At 42.1% G+C, this 21,927-nt stretch overlaps 1 protein-coding gene across 5 annotated transcripts in view; it reads right to left on the bottom strand.

Annotated features, from left to right (window-relative positions):
- SORCS2 (sortilin related VPS10 domain containing receptor 2) overlaps positions 1-21,927 on the bottom strand; it is a 2,087,100-nt gene that overhangs the window by 65,119 nt on the left and 2,000,054 nt on the right. For all 5 annotated transcript variants that reach the window (XM_086964129.1, XM_086964126.1, XM_086964127.1 and 2 more), the window contains exons 23-24: positions 5,105-5,230; positions 2,123-2,222 (exon numbers count right to left, since the gene is read on the bottom strand). In XM_086964129.1, the coding sequence (XP_086820255.1) occupies positions 2,123-2,222; positions 5,105-5,230 (226 nt within the window). The remainder of the gene's footprint in view (positions 1-2,122; positions 2,223-5,104; positions 5,231-21,927) is intronic.

Genomic DNA, 21,927 nt, shown 5'->3' with positions numbered 1-21,927 from the left:
CTTGCTTTCGGCTGGACATTGTTCACCGCCTAACCAGCTTGCCCACTATGCCGCGGCGCAGAGGTGTGGTGCCGCGGCCAGGGCGACTGACACTGGACGCTGGGGCTCACGGTTCGATCCCCGGCTCCGGCGGCAGGGGTTTGCCCAGCACCAAGTGACTCTGGGCAATAGCTTGCTTAATCTTCCCAACGGCCCCCAGCGACGGGATGCCTCCGGGTAGCTGTGCGCTTTACAAAAATACTGGATTTACTCTTAATAACTGGTCACATGAATTAGTGAATTGCCCCTGTGATAATGCATCTAGGCAGAGTACCATGCACATTGTTTTCTTCTGTAAGTTTTATTCAGATTTGAGGACCTGTCTTATTAAGCCATTCTTAAAGCCTTTAAGATTTGTGCAATGCCGACCAGGCTATCTTTACTTGCAATCTCTTCCAAACTTGTACACATTTGCTTTCCTGTCCCGGTTTTCATAGGCTATTAGTCGGAGGAAGTTGTTATAGACATATTATTGATAGAAGGAATATATATCTGTCTGTTTTATCTGAACCGGACTTGTTTTTATTTCTCGAAATATCTCCTTTTTGTTGTTGTTTTTAACTTGAATATTGTACATACTTTTTTATGTATGCTTTTATGTACCACCTCTTGATATCGAATAAAGCTTATTTTCTGAAAAAGAAACTCATTTGCGGAACCGTGAATGTAGAGAAAAAATATTTGGTGTCTGAAGCATTCGTCCACTTGAGGAACCCACCACAGACTCAATTTCAAACTGGTGAGCCTTGCATTTACATGTTTGTTTTTTTGCCTGCAGATGTTAAACAAAGCTCCTGGGTTATACTGTTCCAGTGCTTAATTTGTATTAAAAAAAACGTGAGTGGGCCTTCGCCAGAAGTTCACTGCAGGTTTCACCACCCATTGCCACTGACAGCTCTGCCAGTGACACTACGAAGCAACTACTAACCGTCACACTCCTACAGGTGTGCCTCTTCAGACTATGCCAGGCCCCCCCAAGCTGTAAGCTTTGGTGGAGGATATTATAGTGATTTGTAATGTATACTCAATTAATAAAGAATTGTTGTTGCACTCATCTCTAAATTAGTTAAAGAGCGCCACTTAGTGGCAGCCTTTAATAAGTGATTGTGTTGATAACTAAATGCCGGTGCCTTGTACTGCGAACAATGGGCTCAAATTAAGCACTGAGCATACGTACAAGGAAATGTCGAAGCACGGAGCTGCGCCAAATTTGGGAGCACTGCACTCCAACATTTCCAAAACGCAGGGATGCGCTGTATTTACAATAATATGGCACAACCCTGTGCTTTCTCTAGCACTGGTGCTAAACGTAGTTGCTTAGGACCAACGCAGACACTCTTTCTCTATAATGCAAGGGTGCCTGCACTGCAGGAAATAATTGTTTATGTGCAGGAAGGAATCAATAATGGTGATTTGTTACTTTTTTGTGTGCTGCAGAATGTAGCACACATCGAAGTAGCAAATCGTCATTATTGAATGATTGTTTATGTGCACGGAGGGACACCTTCCTGCTCATAAACAATCATTCATGGCATTTTGCTCTTTCTACTTGTGTGCAGTACACATAGAAAGAACAAAAACGAGGAGAAAATAAAAGTATTTATCAGCGTATCGCCATTCTAACGCCTGCTCTTGCATGGCGTTAGTTTTTGGCCCTGCCTCAGATTTACAGATCTTTGTAAATCTGAGGTAGCCTCAAAAAGCAATGGGTGTTGTAGCGGAACCCCCTTTGCATGCCCCTTTCACGCAGATACCTGCATGAAAGGCTACCATATGTACGCTACCTTGTAAATATGGAGCAGAGCATTGCGCCTCAGGAACGTTGTTGAAAGTGACGATCCTGTGGCGTAAGGCCCTTGTAAATATGCCCCCGAGTCTGTTCCTATGCAGCGTGACTTCCATGTCAAGGTACCCATCTTGTTAATCATACCATTGTGTAATCTAAGGTTCATTTGTCAGCCATAGAGATGACAAGTCACCAGCCGACAATGACGGGGGCATTGCTGACACTTTAATCAACCATACTGATGATTAGACACAGTACATTCTAAGAATGAGAAAAATACACATTTCCAATTGTTACCTGAGTCGGGGTCTGCTAGCGTCACCGACACCCAAAACCCTCCTCTTAAAAAGAAACTGATGTTGTGTGCATTCAGGACTTGTTTTATGGTCGTCATTCGCTGAAATCAAAGAAAAAAAGCACAGACATTTACTTCTATCTTACTATCATAGCCCAGATGGTGTAGTATTTCGTGGTGTAAAATAGAAATACATAAATATTAGATACAACATTTGCTATTACTTCTGAAAGTTGACCTGTCAGTCTTGAATGAATGCCATGTTACCAAAACCAATATAACATTGCCTTCCTCAGTCACAAACTAAACAAATCTTTAGAGATGACCTTTCATGAAATGAAGGAGTTCATGAAACAGCATTACCACAGCATGTCATCAGCATTCCTGTTTCGCTGGGTTTATTCATGCATAGACATGTCAACCAAAGAACCATGCAGCCATTCTACAGCATGGCAGTCGTGCTGTCCTGCCACAGTGTTCTGTCCTGATTGACACCTTCCTGCACAAAAGCAATCCTTCCTTGCTTTTTCCTGTTTCTACTTGTGCTGCAGAATTCAGCACACGTAGAAAGAGGAAAGAAACGGGGAAAAGTAGAAATATTTCTCCTCGTTCTGCCTCCCTTGCATTCTCAAGTCTATCACTCATGGTAAATCTGGCAATGAACCAAACTCCATTGGTGGATGCGTGGGAACACCCACACTTCATCCATGGATTGCCTTCCTGAGGTCCAGTTATGCAAGGCAGTGAATGAATAATGAATGAATACTTTATTGTTTGGTTACTCAAAACCATTACATTAAAAACCAGAATACAAAATTACAAAAGTTAAAACCAAGGAAGTGTCGGAAAAAAAGTCTGTGTGGTAGTTCCCTGGGCACTGATGGGTACGGTGAATAGGGTTCATGGTAAGGCAGCCCGACGTGCGTCTGCAAAGTCTCTATTCGTGTGTGCCCTGGGTGGCCATCAGCTTGGACCGTGTCTGATGGATAAACTTTTCCAAAAGAGGCCATCTGTTTTACCATAGTCGGCAGTGACTTGCGCTACTACAGATTTACCAAGAACCCCAGGCCACGCAAGGAGGCGATTCGTGGCTTGGTAAATCTCATCTAGGTTCTGTGTCGCCTGATGCATGTATACTGTTGAACCATAGCCTGTCAAGTGTCTGTAAAGTGTATCAGACCTCTGTGAGGCGCCAGTATGCTCTATCTATGGTCGGAAGTGCCAGGACACATTTTCCATAGCCTTCAATGCGTCTTCAAACAGTGATACCTTTTTTATCTCTATATTCTTCATAAAAGCCAGCACGCCTTTTCAGTAAATTGTAATACACCTATGCATTGGACATGCCTGTCTTCCACATACACCCTGATAGGCGTGTGTACAGTGTCTGTGCAGACTTTGCTCTAGGGCACATGTTATCACTCCTCCCTGGCACTGGGTCCAGAGATTGCAGTCTCCTTCACAAAAGGAGCTACAGAGGGATATAGCGCAGGTCGCCCTTCCCTCAAAACTATATAATCATAAACACAGAACCTACTCTAAACCGGGTTTAACATCATGAGCATACCCCAAACCACATCTTGGTTCTAATCTCCAAGTAGCAGCTATAAAATGTGTACGCACTGGGTGCTCCTATCCCTAATTTATTAAAAAATGTCATATGTGTCTGCCCCCAGTACATAGATGGATTTGTATGTTTCTCACACTCAGAGATGGTGTGCAAAAATCTTGTAAAAAAAAACTTGTAAAAAATTGCAATTAAGAGTTTTATGGCAAACACCACATCCCCCCAATTTTTCCCTGACAAATTCCAGCAGGCCTGGTGACATTTTTGAAGACAAGATTTGTGGAAATAGGTGTGGTATATACATCTTTTCACATGTAATTTCTCATTCTCCCCTGGCAAACTCGGAATGCAGGCATTCACAGCACCCCTTATATTCTTCACCTTCAAGATCCGTATTTGTCAAGAGGGGCAAAAACAAATCCAGAACCGTGAGTTTTGCCAAACTCAGATTCAGGGCCTATGTCTCTGTTTACAAGCTGTCCTGCTCTCTCCTCGTGGTGTAACACAGTACTGCAGTTTTAATTCCTTCACTGTTATCAATTAAGGCCATATGTATCAACATTCCGTCTTGCGATTCCTAAATAGCGATTTTCAAGGAATCGCTATTTAGAAATCGCAAAATGGTATGTATGTAGAAAATTGCTTCTTTTTAGCGATTCCTTAAAATTCCATAATTGCGATAAGCAAATTGCTAATCGCAATTTAGGAATAATTTCCCATTCATTTCTATGGGCCAGGAGGCCCATAGGAATGAAGGGGAAATTGCGAATCGCAATTTGCTAATCGCAAATTGTGAATATTTTCAAGGGTGCAGGGGTGTCTCAAGAACACCCTGCTGCACCCCTGAAAATGACATGTGTGTGCATATGGCGCACATACATGCCCTAAGGGCATGTATGAGCGTCACATGGCACCTTTTGATTTTTAAAAAAATGCTTTTTTAAAGAATTCGCAACTTACCACCAACTAGAAGTTGGTGATAATTTGCGATTCCTTAATGGCATTTTGGAATGTTTTTTTCCTTGATAAATTGCATTTAAGGAATCGCAAAATTTGCAATTCCTTAAATGCAATCGCAAATTAAGGAATGGCAAATTTAGAGATTCCTTATTTTACAACAAAAATGTTTCATACATACCATTTAGCGAAAATGGGTTCGCAAACGCCGGAATTCTACGAACTTCGGCGTTTGCGAACCCATTTTGCCTTGATACATATGGCCCTTAGTAACACACCCGCATAGCTTGGTCACTTCAGCAACTATTGTGGCATAACATCCAGCCCCTTACCTCCCATCACAAATTAACCTAGTAAATCCCAAGGCCTGGCAACTGATAATTTGAAAAATATCTCATTAACATTGTGTCTCCAAGAGGAACTATACCGATTAAGATGAAAGGTTGATTTCACGTGTTACCTTATCACTCGCTATACTTCTCTTCCTCTTCGGTCTGTTTGTTGGTGGAAGCACATATAAGTCAGCAGTTGTTGGCAGGCCTGGTTTTACAACTGTCACAAGCGTTTCTTCGGGGATATTTGTTTCCTGCAGTAAAAAAAGACATTCAAAAGTTTAGTTTATTTATTAAACATTTGCTATGTATCAAATTTTGAAGTTATGACACTGTGTTTTCAATTCAATTCAATTCAATATCTTTATTCGATTGTAGATCTTACAATCATAAAAGTTCATTTTTTTAAATCACATAATTAAAACGATAACAGTTCATTATCAAAGGCAATTAATGACACAATAAACAGTACAATGTATCAGACAATAGGGCAAGGGAAGTATGTAGTTAAAAATATAAATAACTGTAAGCTTAAAAATTACCAGCACACATTTTTTACATCATGATTAGCCGTCCATGCTTTTCCTAAAGCAGATGGCTTTTTTAAAAAAATTACAAATAAACAAGGTACAGTCAATATTCAGTAGTTGTAAATAGTAAAGTGCGGGTTTAATTTGTATGAAGCTCATTTTTTTAAGACATGGTTTAAGATATAAATTCCGTGGGGTAGAGTAGTAAGGGCAGATAAAAAGGAAGTGTGCCAGATCTTGAGGAGACTTCCTGTCGCAGCCACAAGCTGGCAACACTTCGCCCCGCTGAGCGCCACTTGGGAATGCCAATAGAAGATGGTAGAGGTCAAAACGGAACCTTATTAAAAGGAACCGTTCATAACTGGACATGGGCCATGTCAGATAAGGTTCTATTTGCAAGCATGTTTTTAGCAATAGATGTTTCCTGACACTGACCTTCTGTGTCTCAACATCTTCCCTATCAGTACATCTTAACAGAACTATGGCATTCTTAACCAGGTTCACATCATGTTTTCTGATTGTATTTGGGGCATAAAACAAATCACATCGGCCTATTGCCGTTAGGCTGTCCTTTATATACTTTACCCACGGTACCTTGAATCTCCCGTCTAACTGTAGAGCTTCTTTCAGTAGGGCGTGTGTTAGTGGAATTTCACTGTTTAGCCAACATTTCAGCCAGCATAAAACTGGGCTTATTGCTATTCTGTCACCTAGAAAGGGGACCCCCAGCTCCTCGTGTACTGAGTAGTTCCCAATACCCCTGGGCAATCTTAAGATCTTTTTTAAGAAGTTATTTTCTGCGACCTCTAGGTCTTTAACCTTGCGATAGCCCCAGAGCTCGCTCCCATAACAGGCAATAGCAACGCTTTTTGCCTGGTACAGTTTAATCAGGGCGGCCAACGGGCAATTGCCGATCTTTTTTGCAAAGCCAAGAATGGCCGCATTGACCCGTGTAGTTTCACCCTTCTTTTTGGAGACTGCTGGCCCCCATGATAACTTTTGATCTATCAGAACCCCGAGGTAAGAGAAGGAGTTGGTTGAAGGGATTTTTTCCCCGTTTAAACTGAAGTGACCAGGTTTCAGAATGCCCTTACCTGCTTTCATAACGAAAGACTTGGAGTTGTTTATACTTAAACCACGTGACTCCATAAATTTGTGGAAGGAGTTTAAAAGTTTCTGGAGGCCGTTTGCTGTTCTAGAAATAAGAACAGCATCGTCGGCGTAGAGTAGGACAGGTACCCCTCTGCACTCAACTAAGGGGTAATCTGCTTCTACCAGTAAAAGTGATTCCTCCAGTTCATTTATATATAAATTAAATAAGAATGGGGCCAAAATGCATCCTTGTCGGACACCCCGATTTATTTTAAATTCATCCGTTACCTTAAGGTCTTGAGAGTAGCGGACATTCGCCCTAGTGTCTGTATGCAGATCAGCGAGGAAGTTAACAAGGTTCCTCTCTACACCCATTCTCAGCAAGGTGGCCCATAATAGGCTTCTGTCTACGCAGTCGAACGCGGACGACAGGTCCATGAAGGCCATGTAGACAGTACCTTGTCTTGCCAATGTATACTTGCTTAGGATAAGGTATAGGTTCAGACACTGCGTGATGGTTGAGTGATCCGGTCTAAACCCATATTGTATGGGTGAAAGGATTTTATTTTCCTTGGCCCAAGAAGATAACCTATTAAGAATTACTCCCCCCACCACTTTGACTACTGAGTTCAATAAAGAAATTGGCCTGTAACATAACGGACTACTGCGGTCACCCTTCTTAAAAATGGGGACTATAGTCGAGAGACCCCAAGTTCTTGGGCAACCAGTCGTCACCGCTGCATTTATTACAGCCGTAAGAACCGGGGCCCAAAACGGGATACTGGACTTGAACAGGTCCGGTGGTAGACCATCCGGGCCCGGGGCCTTGTTAGTAGTTAGGCCCTGTATACCCCTAACAGTCTCTTGTACTGTGAAGCACAAAGGGGACACAGTTGGAATTATAAAATCGGTAACTTCCCGTTGCTCATTGCTCTTAAAAATTGTACTGAAATGGGACACCCACTCCCCCTCAGGGATGTTTGTTCCAATAGCTGTGTCATTTGGGTTTTCAAACATGGGTTTGTTTATTATTTGCCAAAACTTGCTGCTATTCCCCAACACAGATGGGTCCAGAAGGGATTCAATAACATTTGCCTTAATTTCCTTCTTTCTAATGGCTATTGTTTTCCTGTAAGCCATGCGAAGATTTTTTTATCAGTTCATGATCTCTTGGTTTGGTTTTTAATGCCAGTTTCAGGTCCCTGCTTGCCTTTGAGCAATTATGATTAAACCATTTAGAGTTATTCTCCCTATGACCCTTTATTGGCACTGTGAGCATGGAGCCAATTTTAGCGACCAACCCCTCAAACCTAGACAAAATGGTCGAAGGGATTGAATCAGATGATAGACAAACAGACAGCTCCTCCTCGCATGCGCTGGTTATGTTAGAATACAAGGTGTCTTGGTTTACCATTGACCATTTAATGCGACGCCTGCCATTTACGCACCTTAACATACCATGATCGGGGCGTGACTGACGTTTAGCAAAAAATGGACCACTCAAGTTTATAACAAGGGGATTATGATCACTGTATGTACTGGTAAGGATAGAAAAGTACAAAACCCATTGAGCAGCATCTGGAGATAATAGTATGTGATCAATAAAGGAACCCTGCCCATGCCCTTTAAAGGTTGGGGTGTCAAAGATTTTTGTATCGGGGACAAGCGACATAGCTACAATCAAGTTGTGCTCGTTCATTAGATCATTTAGGTGCTCGCCACCCCTACTATGAGAGAAATGAAAACCTTCCTCGTTGTGACACCCTAAGGACCCCATTGGCGTACTAGCTGGGTTACCACATGGTTGCACATTAAAGTCACCTGCTATCAACAAATGCCGTGATACATTATAAACAGTGTTGCTCAAGATGTCATTCAGGGAAGCAATATGGCACATTTCATTGTTGCTGTTGGCATTGTAAAAATTAACCAGTGTCATCACAGACTTCCCATTTTTTAGATCAATCTTCTGTAAGTTCAGATTTACGCTATGGTAGTTGCTTACATTACATTGCAATTCTTGGCTAATGAAGATGGCCAGACCACCCTTGGCTCGACCCCTGATCGAGGCAGCTGCTGGGGTGATAAAACTTAAGAAACCCTCCATGTGGACATTATTTTCTTCTAGCCAGGTCTCTTGGAGGCACACAATGCTAAATTTTCTGATAAACGATAGCCATACTACATCTCGTAACTTATTTGCCAAACCTGCAATATTCCAGGAAATTAATTTTACACTGTCATCCAGTGCAGGACAAACAACAGACTCTGTAATTGGTTGTGAGGATGTTAAAGAAGGCGACAATACGGTTGCCGCCATCGGGCCCACAATACGCACTGCATCCGGCTCCCCGGACACTGTGTTTGCTTACTTGGTCTACAATTTAAATATAGTTGTCACTTGTTTATTAATAATTCGATCAGTGGTTAATTTGTGAAAAAATAAGTGGCAGGGCTCTCACCAGCAGGCAGCTTGCACCAGCTCCTATTAGCGCCGCCCATAACAGAACTACTAATCTTAAAACCCTACAAGTGGGGAGAGGATGTGGCGAAACGATCAGAGCCACAGACTTTGGAGATGGGGAACCAGGTTCGAGTCTCGGCGTAGGCTCAACATCCTTTGATTATTGGCAAACAACATAATCTCTCTGTGCCTACAAAAATTGAATGTGTCCACAACTGGTGTAGTGTAGTTCCTAGTTTCCCACTAGGCCCTGCGCATTGGAATAACATAAACAGTAGTATCGACGTGGAACTGGCTATATTCCAGGCCTCCACTGACTATGCTAAACTTAATTGGGTTGTGTTACCAACTAGCTCAGAGGTCACTGGAAACTTTCTTCTCTGCATAGGAAGTGATCAGCTTCCTTGGCACAGACAAGAAGGGATTCAGCTTTCCAACAACCGTGCAACATGACAACTTTGCTCCTCAGATCAAGAGTCGATCTCTAGGGTCGTGTGAAACAATAGACATAGATTTCACTCAGTCAGTCTAGTGCAGTTTACTTTCACAGTATGTAGAGAATAGAGAGACGGGCGTGTATCAATAAAGGTTAACATTTATTGAACAGTCTTTCTTCTCGTACAAGAGAAATGTATTGCCACAATTGCAATAACTGTTATTATGAAAAGTACGTACAGTAAGATAAGAATAGCGAAATAGAACTGTAAAAGCATTGATATGGTTTCTTAGCCATACAATGGTTTAAAAGTAATAAAACATATATACAGTCATATATACATTAGGCTAACATACTCAACTGGTGCTTCTAACTAAGCCTACCCCAGTGTGCCTGACCTAGGCCTAACACGTGAGAAGGGGAGTAAGTAAGTAGCTTAAGTTAAGTTGGTTTTGCCAAGGTTTGTTTCAAGAATTCTCTTCTAAGGGTTTAGTCAACACCATACCTCTGAATAGAATGATGGAGGATTGGTATCTCCTTCAGGGGTCTCTCTCGATATCCCAGTCACCTGCGAGGGTAAACTGGAAGCGCCGGGACTGGATTTCTCTGCACGAGAAAGGCAGCGGCTTCTCTCAGCGCGTCGAGGAAGGAGGGGTGACAGCGTCCGCGGGCAGCTGGGCTGGATGTCTTCGCAGAGGACGGCTGCACGGCTCCTCAAGCGTACTGCACCATAGGTCGCGCTGTAGCGGCGATAATGGTAATCAGTAGCTTCACCACCACAGGATAGCAGGCTGCAGCGACAGAGTGCTAGTTTTTACCAACACGGGGTCATGCAGGCAGCTGGCATCAGCAACATGTTCGCTCATTGCTTAAGGCAACGTTGGTAATATTTATACCTGACAGGTGCCGGGTTTGACGCAAGTTTGCTGGACATAAGACGTCAATTAAAGATGTCACTAGGAAGTGGCAGCTATCAGTTGCTCATTAGAGTTCTATTACTAATCAAAACATAGCAAGCGGGGATTTCCAGGTTTGCTAAGTTTTTATCTTGTTGAAGAACTCGGAGTGTTATCTAGGAATATCAGATAGTGACTGCTGCTCTGTCATTGCACTAATTGGTCGCAAAGGAAGTAGCAGAGAGTCATGCTGGAATGTGGCTCTGTGGCTCTGCTCGTGTGAGGCCAGAGATGACTTTACAGAAAATCGTACTTGAACGGTTATGCCAATATAGGGAACAAAGGGCTTTATAGCCGAATAGGGGCATAAGGTCACAGTATCGATCAGGAACCTAGATAAGCACATGACACCCACTCCACGAATTCATGTCCATCAAAATTACTAAAACTAAGCAATTAGATGCATGTGTAACATTGTATAACATAGCCCACCCCAAAATACATAAATGCATTCGAAATAGGCGTACTTGTAATACATGGAATTTAGGTACTGTACGTTGTTTTAAAAGCATAGTAATCATTCAAAAAATTATTGCATATGAAATCAATGAACGATTATGCATAAAGAATTACACATGAAGTATCTCTGACAGAAGAAATGCGAGATAAATCATCACATAAAAATGCATTGTAATAATATGTGTGCTAGAGGCTGGTGTTATGTTGTTATGTCTCTAGATGTGTTTAGAAATAGAAGTGTGAAGCTTCTGTTCTCTAAGAATAGTTTTTACGTTAAGCAAAGAATTGTTCGTGCCAAAAAAGAAAGGGTCAATATTAAAAAATTGTCCAATTCAAAGAAAAATCAGTTTACCAAAGCTCCTGGCAGTTTTTTGTTGATCAAAACTGAAGGCCGAATTCAGAGTTCATGGGAACGCCGTGTGTCGGAAAGCTTCTCAAAAGTTATTGTTTCTCTGTGGGTGAGAACATCGTATCAGACAGGCTCGCAAAGAATTGGTCTACAAAATCAGGTGATAGTTCAACCAAATTAGATAGCGCTGTAACTTGGCAGGTGTGAGAATGATTGCTGTCATCGAAGGCAGGATCAGCAATGCTCACAGAACGTTGTACCTGGATGATGTTGCTTTTGTCACTCGCTCCACTGTTACCACTTGGCTGTAGTACAGGAGTCTCCACGAATGCCGTCATCAGGATTGGTAGCCGCTGGGGACAACACAATGCGTGAGCCGTTATTGGACTTAGCAAAGTATCGACGTCCATTGGTACTGCTGATGGAAGTGAAAGACAGATGTCCAACACGCATTCATCGCCGCAAAGCATACACCGTAGCACAGGTAAAATGCAATTTTGCCATATTGGTCTGAATGAAAGGAACCAGGTCATGTTTAGATCTCTCAGCCTGGCCAATCCGAGGACGTTAGTTATCCTGTCCCTGTAGCGCATGGCTAGGATTGTCTCTTCCATTCCCATGGGAGCTATGTCTGAGCCGAGGTTTGCCATAACGTAGCAGGATGGTCAAAAATAGAATCCCTGCGATGAGTCCAAAAAATAGTGGAATACCACCAAAGATGGAGTGCACAAAATTAGGAAAGATTCCCAAAATTGCCTGGAAGGGTGTTAGCAGTCCCGTAAAGACTGTCTTAAATATGCCTGGGATGCTCGTGGCACTAGACATGTTAAAGAGTTGCTCGAGCATTTGTACGAAATGCACGGGGCAATTTGTTGATAAAAGGTCATGGACCTCAGTAGCCGTCCTTGCGACTAGAAGATCATACGTCTCTTTAGATGACGTTATAGGCACTGTTGTCTGTAAAAGCACAGATTTCATTTTGCTTAATGTATCAATTCGTATAGAATAGAGATTCAGACGAGGCCAGAGGGGAGTCACTGTGTCTGGAGGCCCGCTCGGAAACAATGCTTGCATACAACATTTGACCATGGACGTTACTTCTACTAGATAACTTAGTCCGGGCGCGAGGCCACAGCACCTGTGATCCGTTCTTAGAATGTAACTCCCGTTTGCGAGTTGCATAAAGAAGGGCTCTATCTGAGTTGCAGGTGTGACTAGCTGGTGGCATGAAAGGTTGTTTGAATTGCCATCACATGCTCCGTGTAAATTAATACCCTGACACAAAAGTATACCGCTTAGTGAGTGTTTACAGTTGTCACCACTAAGAAATACATTTTTGTCGCTGTCACTATAGCAAGAATGAGTGTATGGTAATTTCCATTCGGATTTAACATATCCCTTACCCAATTGTTCATATTGGCCAGCAGGTATGTACTCAAGGCATTTATGAAATCGGAAAGTTGTTATCGGAATTGTGATAATTCCGTGTATTATCCATTCAATGACAGGGCTCTCTGACATTGTCAATGATAATCTCTCGAGTTTCTCGATGCTCAAGATTGTATAGTCTGCTCCTTTCTGTGCCAAACTGATCTGTTTATCAGTAAGGTTAAAAATGGAAAATAATGACGTTGTGTTTATCAGACGCCAAGGCACATAGCCTGAACGAAGATTTTGCAGCGTCCAGCCTAATTCTATAATAGAGCGTAATTGAGACTGGCCATGTTGTAACATTAGCAAATCTCTGTCTATCACATCAAAGGCAGATGATACAATATTGTCCAAAGAATATATTCTGGAAGACAGAGTCATTAACCCATTGTCTACCACAGAAAGTGATTTTTCCAAATTAATACGATCAATTTCTCGTATTTTTTCAGCAGTTTCAATTTGCTTTACTTTCCAAGCCTCGTTGTAAGCAGCATAGATGCTGGTCGCTATGAAACGCTTTTGACGCTGTTTGCGTGGTCCAAGAATGAAATCGCGCAAATCAGCACCATCTTTTAATAAAGACAAGTGTTGCTTAATTTCAGCCAGTGTGGATGTAGTTAGCCATTCTAGGCAGAGTTTGCCTACACTGTATGTAGTTATAATTCCTGGATGTTGTCTCTGGGAATATCTTGAGTCTAATCTGGTCATTTTTAAACCCTGTGTTTTATTCAGGAATCGATCTTGACAGCTATTTGTGTCTGTAGGCCAGATTAACCACTTTTTCCAATCAGGATGTGTTCTGTTGAAATGTAAAATGTGTGACACGTCTAACTCATTATCTGCAGTTGCATTCTCAGCTATTGGCTTTGGTATAGACGGTGTTTTCATTTCTTTGTTTTTGGCTAGGCCAAGACAAGATGTTTGGTGTACAGTGTCATTTAAAAATAACATTTGTTCTGGTATCATGCAGGTTCTAAATAGTGCTTCTATGCCTTGCACCTGCCAATCTTTTGTACCCCAAATTGTTTTCGTTTCAATATTAGTTTTCCAATAATCAAAACCAAATGTCATCATTTTGTTATAAAATGCTTCTGAATATATCAATTTAGAATTTGTCAGCATTGTTTTCATTCCTGTTTTATCTAACAGTTTATAATAAAACGTTTCTGCATCACTGGTGTTAAACCCTGAAAAATATTTGAATTTCTCAAAAAATGCTTTAGAACTGCTTTTAGGTGGTGTAGAACAATGTTCCCATTGATTATACATAAAAACATTTCTAGGCTGTGCAGATTTATGCAAGTAATGATCCCCATAGTGGGTGTAACAGAATAACTGCTCATAACTAGATGAACCTTGTAAATAATCATGATCTGTGAATCTAGCTGACATTACTAAATCAGACATCATGTCATTAATACTGTTAAAGTCCCAATCATCAGAGAATGTACTAGGTGTAACAAAGTCACTTAAGGAAACCTTTAGTTGATGAGGATACTTCAGGATTTCGACCGGACCATAGATCTCATAGTCTGTTTTCTCCCATACTACCCCACCAGGTATTGGAATTGCTGTGACATTTACTGTTGACAGTTCTCTTTTCTTCACGTGCGATGATCTGTGTGGTTTCAGGACTAGGTTGATGTTCTGACTTGCTGTGTCCATTGTAATATATTTTCCTTCAATGAATTTTCCCAAACACAGTACCATGATGAGCCAAAGCAGGAGGAAAAATACACCTAGACCAAACCAGAACTCTAGCCAAGGGGAAACAAGGTAGATTTCCTTCAGTTGATGAAAGAGTTCCGTTGCTTTTTCTTTAAAAGACTTTTTTGTTTCTGGCATCACTTCGGGGTCATTTTGATCTTCAGAGAAGTTGTCGAAGTTGATGAAATAACCAGAGGCAGTTCTGTCAATTGATGGGATTGTTCTTTCAATCTGTCTCTCGGTAGCACTTTCTGATGCCACATTATTGTAGACTGGTGTTGTTTCTTGACGAACTGTTTCAATCTGTGTTTCAAGAGGCACGAGTTCCATGGCATTATTGCATAGTCCTTCATTGTGCACTGCAGGCTGATCGAATGTGATTAGTCTTTCAGTTTGAACCTCTTGGATTGTTGCAAGTTTGGGTATTCTGTTGTTTCTTGGGAGTCCACTGGGCCTACTGTTGATTATAGGCCACATGCTTGTGGTTTTACCAGGTCGATGGACACGACTCTGTTCTCCTTTTTACCAGCAAGGGGCGGTAGCACAACTGATCTTGTTCCGGTGACTGCTAAGACAGGTACTGCTTTTCTGTAAGAAGGCCCAAATTCCTTCTTAACCGCGATCTTTTCTCTGACTAGATCCCCAATCTTTGGAATCCAGACAGGCCTTGCTGGGGCTGTTGCGGGTGGTGCCTCGTCAGTGGTACTTGGCTGTTGCTTTAACTTTATGTTGCTTAATGATTTTCTTGTTTCATTCAGTTCCTGTAAAACAGCCAAACGGTCTTTTACTTCAAACTGCGTTGTTTCTTTTTGTACCACTGACATCTGACTATCGAGGTCCTGAACGCGCATTCTTATTCCGAACAATAGTTCGTATGGGCTGAAACCTTTTAGAGAATTTCTTGGCATGTTGTTAAGACTAGTCTGGACACTTATTAAATGTTTGACCCACCCAGCGCCTGAACCTAATACCTTCGCTGTTATAGATTGCTTTATGTCCCGGTTTTTTCTTTCTACCACACTTGTGCGATGGACAAGAATACCGCAACCCAATTCCCATGCTGGCCATGGCCTCCTTATAGGCTCGAGAGCTGAAAGCAGGACCCTGGTCAGAATGGAACGTGGTAATTGCGTATGTGCCGATATGGACTCGCTAATCTTTTATAACCGTTCTAGCGTCAGCCGAGCGCTGGGGACCTCATTTTTTAAGTGCATTTTGTCTTAACTATTAATAGGACGCAGGACGGGGTGTAGGCAGCGTTACGCTCTTTCTGATTGGTAGCCGGTAGCAAGGTTCGCTACTGCGATCCCTATTACAGTTTTCACAGTTGTTTGCATATATTTGGTGTTCTACACTCATTCCCGGCCACCAGAATACTGATTGTAATTCAGTCAGTGATTCCTTGATCTTTCTGTGCCTAAGACCCAAACCCATGTGTGCGTCTGCTATTAAAAATATTCTCCTGTTCATGTTTGGAATTACTCTATCCCCCACTCCAGGGATTCGAGCAAAAGGAACGGAGTTTGCATCGATTATGTATGCATAATTGAGTGGATAGTTTACGGGTAGTGCTGCACAGTCGCCTTTTACGGTTGTTTTTACTGCTAGCATGGTTTCCCCGTCTATATACTTATCTGTACGCTTTTCTGTGGCTACGGAAGCCGGTTTAGTTGCTTCCGTGGTGGCTGTATTAGCCAATGAATTCCCTGCAACGTGAACGCCATCACGCTGAAGACTCTGTGCGTGAATCACGTGAGTCTTTTGTAGTTCTTTGTGTAAAAGAGCTACTTGTTCCCAAAGCAATTTATGCTTTATTGTGGCACCTGTGTCATCTTTGTAGTCGTTTTCGATCCAACTCTGCAGTTTATTGTTGTAAGAATTGACGCAAAAATGAGAATCGCACACGATAAGTGTGGGGAATTCGCGTTCTGCATTTTCGAGCGCCATCTTTAAAGATCTGATTTCAGTTCTCTGAACCGAACAGTATCTTACAGATTCAGTTTTTGTTACTTTCGGTCTGAATTTACCGCACAGCCAACGACCTTTAATAATCGCACATGCTGCATTGTAGGATTTACTCTCTACATTAAAATGCTGTACAAAGCTATCTGTATAGATTATACATGCATATTGTGGGAGAGGCAGGATTTCGATTGGCAGAGGATATTCTTCTTCATATTCTAAATCATTCAGTTCTTCGTATTGCGGGGCGAAATAGTATTTCACATCTTCCGCTCCTAGAGAATCTATGCACTGTATCCATTTTGGATCCAGTGACACTGTAGGCAGGTTTACTGGGCTGAATAGCGCTTCGAAGGCGGATTCCGCTGTAAGGATATTAATCCGTTTGCCGTGTGCTAGTTCTCTTTCATTTGCTAATGCGATTTGCACTGCGTTCACAGTTTTTTCTGTGCGACTGAATGTTTTTTCTGCTTGTGTGTACAAGTGAGATTTAATTGAAATTGGTACCTTTTCTCCCTCATTAGAGGTTAGGTACGTGAATCCGCATCTTCCTGGGATGACTCGGATTACAAGATCGATCGTGTTGTCACGTGTATCTAATTTTGTTTTTGCTAACATGTCTGTTTGCAGTGATCTCAAAATTTCTGTGTGTTTTTGAGTCCAATTGATTTGTTTTAAATCAGGTTTTATTAGTTCGTAGAGAGGTTTAACCCTCTCTGCGTAATTTAGGATGTAAGTTCTTCCGAAATTCAGAAAACCTAGTATGGATTGTAAATTCTTCAGCGTTTTTGGAGCTTGGAGTACAGCGCACTTCTCTAAGAAGTTGTCCGCTAGGCTTTTCCCTTCACTTGATAATTCGTACCCTAAAAACAGTACTGTCAGATGGGCAATTCGAGACTTTTTAAAGTTGAATTTGTAACCCTCTGCTGCGAACCCAAGTATAATGGTGTTCACTCTTTTCAAGTGAGTATCCAAGTCGTCGTCTGTGAGATAAATATCATCTGCGTAAGATAATGCTTCATCATCATAGATTTGTAGTAACTCTGTTACCCTAGCTGAGAATAGTCCTGGGCTGTTCTTGAACCCCTGTGGGAGTCGACAGAATTTTTTCTGTGACCCAAATGCGGAGAAAGCGGTCAAGTATCTGCTTTCTGGTGCAATGTTTTGACAAAAGAAACCATTAGAAATGTCTAATGTCGTTTTATATTTTTTCCTAACTATGTTATTCATTAGGGCTGCACTATGCGAGTTTTGTACTGCAAAAGTTTTGCAACATGTATTAAGGTGTCTGTAGTCCAAAACTAGACGATATGAATTGTCTGGCTTGGAGACAGGAAACAAAGGATTGTTCATTTGAGAGGTGCATGTTTCAATCACCCCCTGGTACTCAAGTTGATCTAAGATCTCCCTGACTTGTTTTTTAGCTTCTTGCTTTATGGGATACTGCCGTTGGGCAGTTGGTTCACTTTTTAGTTGGATTTTGTGAGGCGTAGAATCCTCATCCCATCCTACGTGATTTTTATACAATGCAGGTGCCTGGGCTACAGCCCATTTCCTTGCATATGTGTATTTTTTGTGAATCGGTATGTGATTTGAGAAGGCAGGCATAATTACCTCTTCGCCACGAGGGCACTCCCTGACAAACTCCGGGGGCCAATCTTTTTCAGCTAACAGAATATCATAGCCCTTTGAGAGCTTATCCCAAAATAGACCCTTAATTTTCCTAGTCTTATCACCCTCCATACGCAATGTTATTTCGTATATTTTATGGGGCTCGCTAAGCCTGGCGTCGGCAGTTTCAACCTGAATGTATTCATTCGTGTCCACTGTCTCCAGATGACTCATCAAGATCTTGCGCGCTATACTGATTTCTGCTGCACTGTCCAACATTGTCAATGCCCACTCCCCGTTTTTCAACTGTGTCCTCAGTATTCTCGGCATGGTTGATTACTCTAATACTGGCTACCTTCTTTTTCTGAAATTGAGATTTCTTATTTTGAGCAGGTTCCTTGTCTTTGGACTTGGTGTGCTCTCCTGGGTCTGACCGTCCTCTTCTTTCCGAATTCTGTGGAAGAGATCGAGAGGGACGTGTATCAATACTTTGATATCTATCAGGTCTTTTTATATTATCCCTATTTCTAAGGTTATATCTTTTCTCAGAGGGCTCCCGTTGGGGAGACTGGCGTTCTCGAGTCGGAGTTCTTTCCCTCCGTCGAGGAGACCTTCCTCTGGACTGGAAAACTTTTTCCTTGGGAGTGGACTGTTTATTTCCATCCCAGCTCTTTTTAGGAGTGTTTGAATTATTTTTAATAAATAATTTTTCTGGATTTTCGAGCAGTTGGGGCTTAACTGGTTTCCCACCCAAGCTGTCTCTACCTAATTCTTCATAGCATTTTTCTATGATTTTTGCAAGCTCAACAGGATCTTTTATATCTGTTTCCCTCAACTTCTGGCGAATCGCCACAGATGCTGCTTCTCCCTTTACATTGGCTAATAATATAGCCGTGACCTGCTTGAAATCTTTCAGTAATTTCATACCTAGATTTAAAGCGGGCTCTGGACCGAATTCATTTTGAATCTGTTTTAGCACTTCTGGTATTACCGCCATAGACGGAACACCGTGTGTTTTTGTGTAAATGGAAGCGAAGACTGTACCCCAAGTGTCGCAGTCCTCCACGTGTGGTGCGATTCCCATAGGAAGGCAGATGGTCAAGATTCTGTGTTTCTCAATAGGGGTAGTATCAGGAAATACTGCCTCTATTTGAGTGATTTTCTGGGCTAACCAGAAAGGAATTTGTTCCCGTTTTACGGGTGTTTTACCAAGACATGACTGTATGTTCTGTGGTGTAATTTTATTTGTGTTCCCCTGATGAGGGGTCAGCTGGTGTGAATTAACAGCTGGCTGGACTGTTGCAGTCCGTATTACATATTGGACTAATTGCCTATGTATTTTTATTAATGTGTTTAGCTGTTCTAACAGCTCTTCTCTAGACATTTTTGTAATGTCAGGATGTGGTGTGTAGCTGGCTAGAACCGGCCACGTGGCTCCTGGTCTACCTAGTGGACCGAGCCTGGTTATGTGATCATTGTGTTTTAGGGCGCCATTAAACCAGAGCAGGTGCTCTTGAAATTTAAGTGGAATTTCAACCTCCTCGAAAGGGGCGTACTCATCCGGAGGTTCCTCTATTTTGTAATAGTGAAACTCTTGTGTTATAGCGTTTACCGCTGGAAAGTTTATCCATGAATAGAATACCTCTGTCTGCCGATACTCGTGAGCCTCTATCACGAAAATTACTGTACCACCTTGAGGTGTCAGTCCATGTTCTATAAGTTTTAAAGTTATAGATCTTCTTAAGTGGACCGGGATGATAATAGCATCCGGGTCTGTGTCGTCGGAATCCTGCTGAGTCGCATTTACTGCGGCCCCATTGGTTCCGTTATTTTCTCCTGGCATTGTTAAAATGCGAGGTTTGCAGAGTAGGTCTCCAAGGAGACAAAGATTAGATGCACAATATTTTGGAACACTGTATCCTTCAACGTTGAATAAACCAGAGCTTTACATAGGAATCTCTTCCTACTAAGGTCGGGCGGATTTTAACCTTTCACCCACTCCAGACGTCTATTGGAGTATTTACGGGAGAAAGGGGTGTGAAATATGCACGACTGAGTTACTCTACAAGTCTTACGTTAGTTTATCGCCTTACCAAACGTTAGGGCGCCATGTAGTGTAGTTCCTAGTTTCCCACTAGGCCCTGCGCATTGGAATAACATAAACAGTAGTATCGACGTGGAACTGGCTATATTCCAGGCCTCCACTGACTATGCTAAACTTAATTGGGTTGTGTTACCAACTAGCTCAGAGGTCACTGGAAACTTTCTTCTCTGCATAGGAAGTGATCAGCTTCCTTGGCACAGACAAGAAGGGATTCAGCTTTCCAACAACCGTGCAACATGACAACTTTGCTCCTCAGATCAAGAGTCGATCTCTAGGGTCGTGTGAAACAATAGACATAGATTTCACTCAGTCAGTCTAGTGCAGTTTACTTTCACAGTATGTAGAGAATAGAGAGACGGGCGTGTATCAATAAAGGTTAACATTTATTGAACAGTCTTTCTTCTCGTACAAGAGAAATGTATTGCCACAATTGCAATAACTGTTATTATGAAAAGTACGTACAGTAAGATAAGAATAGCGAAATAGAACTGTAAAAGCATTGATATGGTTTCTTAGCCATACAATGGTTTAAAAGTAATAAAACATATATACAGTCATATATACATTAGGCTAACATACTCAACTGGTGCTTCTAACTAAGCCTACCCCAGTGTGCCTGACCTAGGCCTAACACGTGAGAAGGGGAGTAAGTAAGTAGCTTAAGTTAAGTTGGTTTTGCCAAGGTTTGTTTCAAGAATTCTCTTCTAAGGGTTTAGTCAACACCATACCTCTGAATAGAATGATGGAGGATTGGTATCTCCTTCAGGGGTCTCTCTCGATATCCCAGTCACCTGCGAGGGTAAACTGGAAGCGCCGGGACTGGATTTCTCTGCACGAGAAAGGCAGCGGCTTCTCTCAGCGCGTCGAGGAAGGAGGGGTGACAGCGTCCGCGGGCAGCTGGGCTGGATGTCTTCGCAGAGGACGGCTGCACGGCTCCTCAAGCGTACTGCACCATAGGTCGCGCTGTAGCGGCGATAATGGTAATCAGTAGCTTCACCACCACAGGATAGCAGGCTGCAGCGACAGAGTGCTAGTTTTTACCAACACGGGGTCATGCAGGCAGCTGGCATCAGCAACATGTTCGCTCATTGCTTAAGGCAACGTTGGTAATATTTATACCTGACAGGTGCCGGGTTTGACGCAAGTTTGCTGGACATAAGACGTCAATTAAAGATGTCACTAGGAAGTGGCAGCTATCAGTTGCTCATTAGAGTTCTATTACTAATCAAAACATAGCAAGCGGGGATGTCCAGGTTTGCTAAGTTTTTATCTTGTTGAAGAACTCGGAGTGTTATCTAGGAATATCAGATAGTGACTGCTGCTCTGTCATTGCACTAATTGGTCGCAAAGGAAGTAGCAGAGAGTCATGCTGGAATGTGGCTCTGTGGCTCTGCTCGTGTGAGGCCAGAGATGACTTTACAGAAAATCGTACTTGAACGGTTATGCCAATATAGGGAACAAAGGGCTTTATAGCCGAATAGGGGCATAAGGTCACAGTATCGATCAGGAACCTAGATAAGCACATGACACTGGTGCTCATGAAAAGCCCTTTGGGTCGAGTTTCTGCTATAAGCGCTGGTGTTGTCGATTAAGTGCCGATGCCGACCACCAGCTTAATTGAAGCACTGAATTTAATTGTACATAGTTCTTTACAATTACTGATAATTAAACATTTGTGGCAAATTCACAACAATTTTTGAAAAAGTGGATATCTAATTATAGTCCTGGAATACATTTCTTATTATACGGGCATTCACTAAAATCACTTTGGCGTGCTCCTTATAATCTCTTGTGATCTATGGTACATGAACATCTTCTTCATGCTTACTCATTTTATAGTCCATAAGACA

Source organism: Lissotriton vulgaris, chromosome 3_2 (genome assembly GCF_964263255.1).
Source record: "Lissotriton vulgaris chromosome 3_2, aLisVul1.2, whole genome shotgun sequence".
Lineage (NCBI taxonomy): Eukaryota > Metazoa > Chordata > Amphibia > Caudata > Salamandridae > Lissotriton > Lissotriton vulgaris.
Note: the sequence above shows the minus strand (reverse complement) of the source record. Positions and strands in the feature narration are given on the sequence as shown.